Source organism: Penaeus monodon, chromosome 32, assembly GCF_015228065.2.
Source record: "Penaeus monodon isolate SGIC_2016 chromosome 32, NSTDA_Pmon_1, whole genome shotgun sequence".
In the NCBI taxonomy this organism is placed as follows: Eukaryota; Metazoa; Arthropoda; class Malacostraca; order Decapoda; family Penaeidae; genus Penaeus; species Penaeus monodon.
Genome location: NC_051417.1, coordinates 9,741,644 through 9,743,182, shown reverse-complemented (window position 1 = coordinate 9,743,182; position 1,539 = coordinate 9,741,644). Strand labels below are relative to the sequence as shown.

Sequence of the window (1,539 nt, the reverse complement as noted above, 5' to 3'; positions counted from 1 at the left end):
GAAGCGCTACCACTCCTCCTTCTGGAATGGATAGGGAAATAAACACGCAGATGCTTAACTAATTACCCAGAGGGAGAGGGGGGCTTGGGGCGGCCACCTAACTTTCCTCTCTCTTCTCATTAATTACTTTCCAGCCTTCATAGGGAGACTAGCAACAGGGCTTCGCTCTTTACGCTCGCTAATTGCTTCATTAACTGGAAATTTGTAGACTGGAAATAAAGGTGGATCTGCATTAGCTCTCAAGGCAGTGGAAAGGGATGGCTATGGTCAAGATTAGGATTATTCCCTCGGCTCTGCTTCGAGTCAAGAAATCCTATTTTTTTATCCTGAAAACAAGAACACGAGTTATAGACATGATAATTCTTTGAATTGAAAATTAGTGATTAATAATATGACCTATCGTTACACATTGGTGCCGATGCTAATGCTTCCTCTCAACGACCTGCAGATGACGCCCCGCCTGCCCTGGAGTGGTCGGTGGCAGGCGGGCAGGGCATGCTCGACGTCGCAGGCTCACTCGTGCTGCTCCCGGGCTCCATCCTGCACCTGGACTGCCTGTATCCTCGACTGCACGGGAACCCCACCTGGGCCTGGACGTCCAGCTATCGACAGTATCCAACAGGTAAGCTTTTAGCGTCGGAAAAAAGGGCATATGATATTCCAAGCCATACAGGGGAGAAATGAATAAGAGACGGATTAAGTGGGGCAAGAGGTCTACTGTAGAGAAGAAGGTAAAGAAGAGAGATAAAGTGGCGGGTGATGTTTTAGGTAATTACGTTTTCGGATAAAAAAAAAAAAAAAGTTCACAGATTCAGAGCCACGTGTCGTAGCCGAACAGGAAGACGGACCCAATCGGCGACAGACACATGTACGATCAAATATTCAGTGTCATTAGTAGAGACACGCTATGTAGTAATGCACGCTATGTAGTAATACATAACGAGAAGGGGGAATGTAGCTCCTAAGAGGTAGATGTAGTCGGGTGATTACTGCCAAGGAATCCACATGACCTGGAAAGCAAGTGAAGGATATCTTCAGCCACGTAGCATTAAGCTGTCGTTGCTGAGGTGTGACGATCCTTAATGAATGATCTGCAGTAGCTTCGAAAAAGATTTAGGCCTACAGGATTGACAGCGGTAAATTTTAATCGCTAGGGTGGCTTACGAATCCTTAAAAGATGAAACGCCCAAGGAAGGAGAGACGGAGGTTCAGTCTTCAGAAGGAAGGCAGTTTCCTTCATAAAGGGAGAAAGATAAACAGTTCAAGAGAAGCACGAGATGGAGTCAAGGAAGGGAAGGAGATAATATCTCTCTGAGAAAGCTTCCAGCCCTCCTTCAAAACGCTTCCCAGCGAGGAGGGGCTGAATAAACCAGGGCGTTCTGGACGAAGAGGGGACGTGCAGCCGGAGGAGGAGGGTGACCTCAGACCCTCAAGCCCACTAGGCAGGAATCGGGAAGAAGGAAACCAAGCAGCCGCTCTTGAGCCTCACCAGGTTCTAGTCCAGAGCGTGTAAGCACTGTTTCTGTGTGCGCGTATATT

General features: G+C 47.8%; 1 protein-coding gene across 3 annotated transcripts in view; it reads left to right on the top strand.

Annotated features, from left to right (window-relative positions):
- Nucleotides 1–1,539, top strand: part of LOC119593492 (locomotion-related protein Hikaru genki-like) — a 249,107-nt gene that overhangs the window by 224,204 nt on the left and 23,364 nt on the right. For all 3 annotated transcript variants that reach the window (XM_037942442.1, XM_037942441.1, XM_037942440.1), the window contains exon 7: nucleotides 449–622. In XM_037942442.1, coding sequence (XP_037798370.1) covers nucleotides 449–622 — 174 coding nt within the window. The remainder of the gene's footprint in view (nucleotides 1–448; nucleotides 623–1,539) is intronic.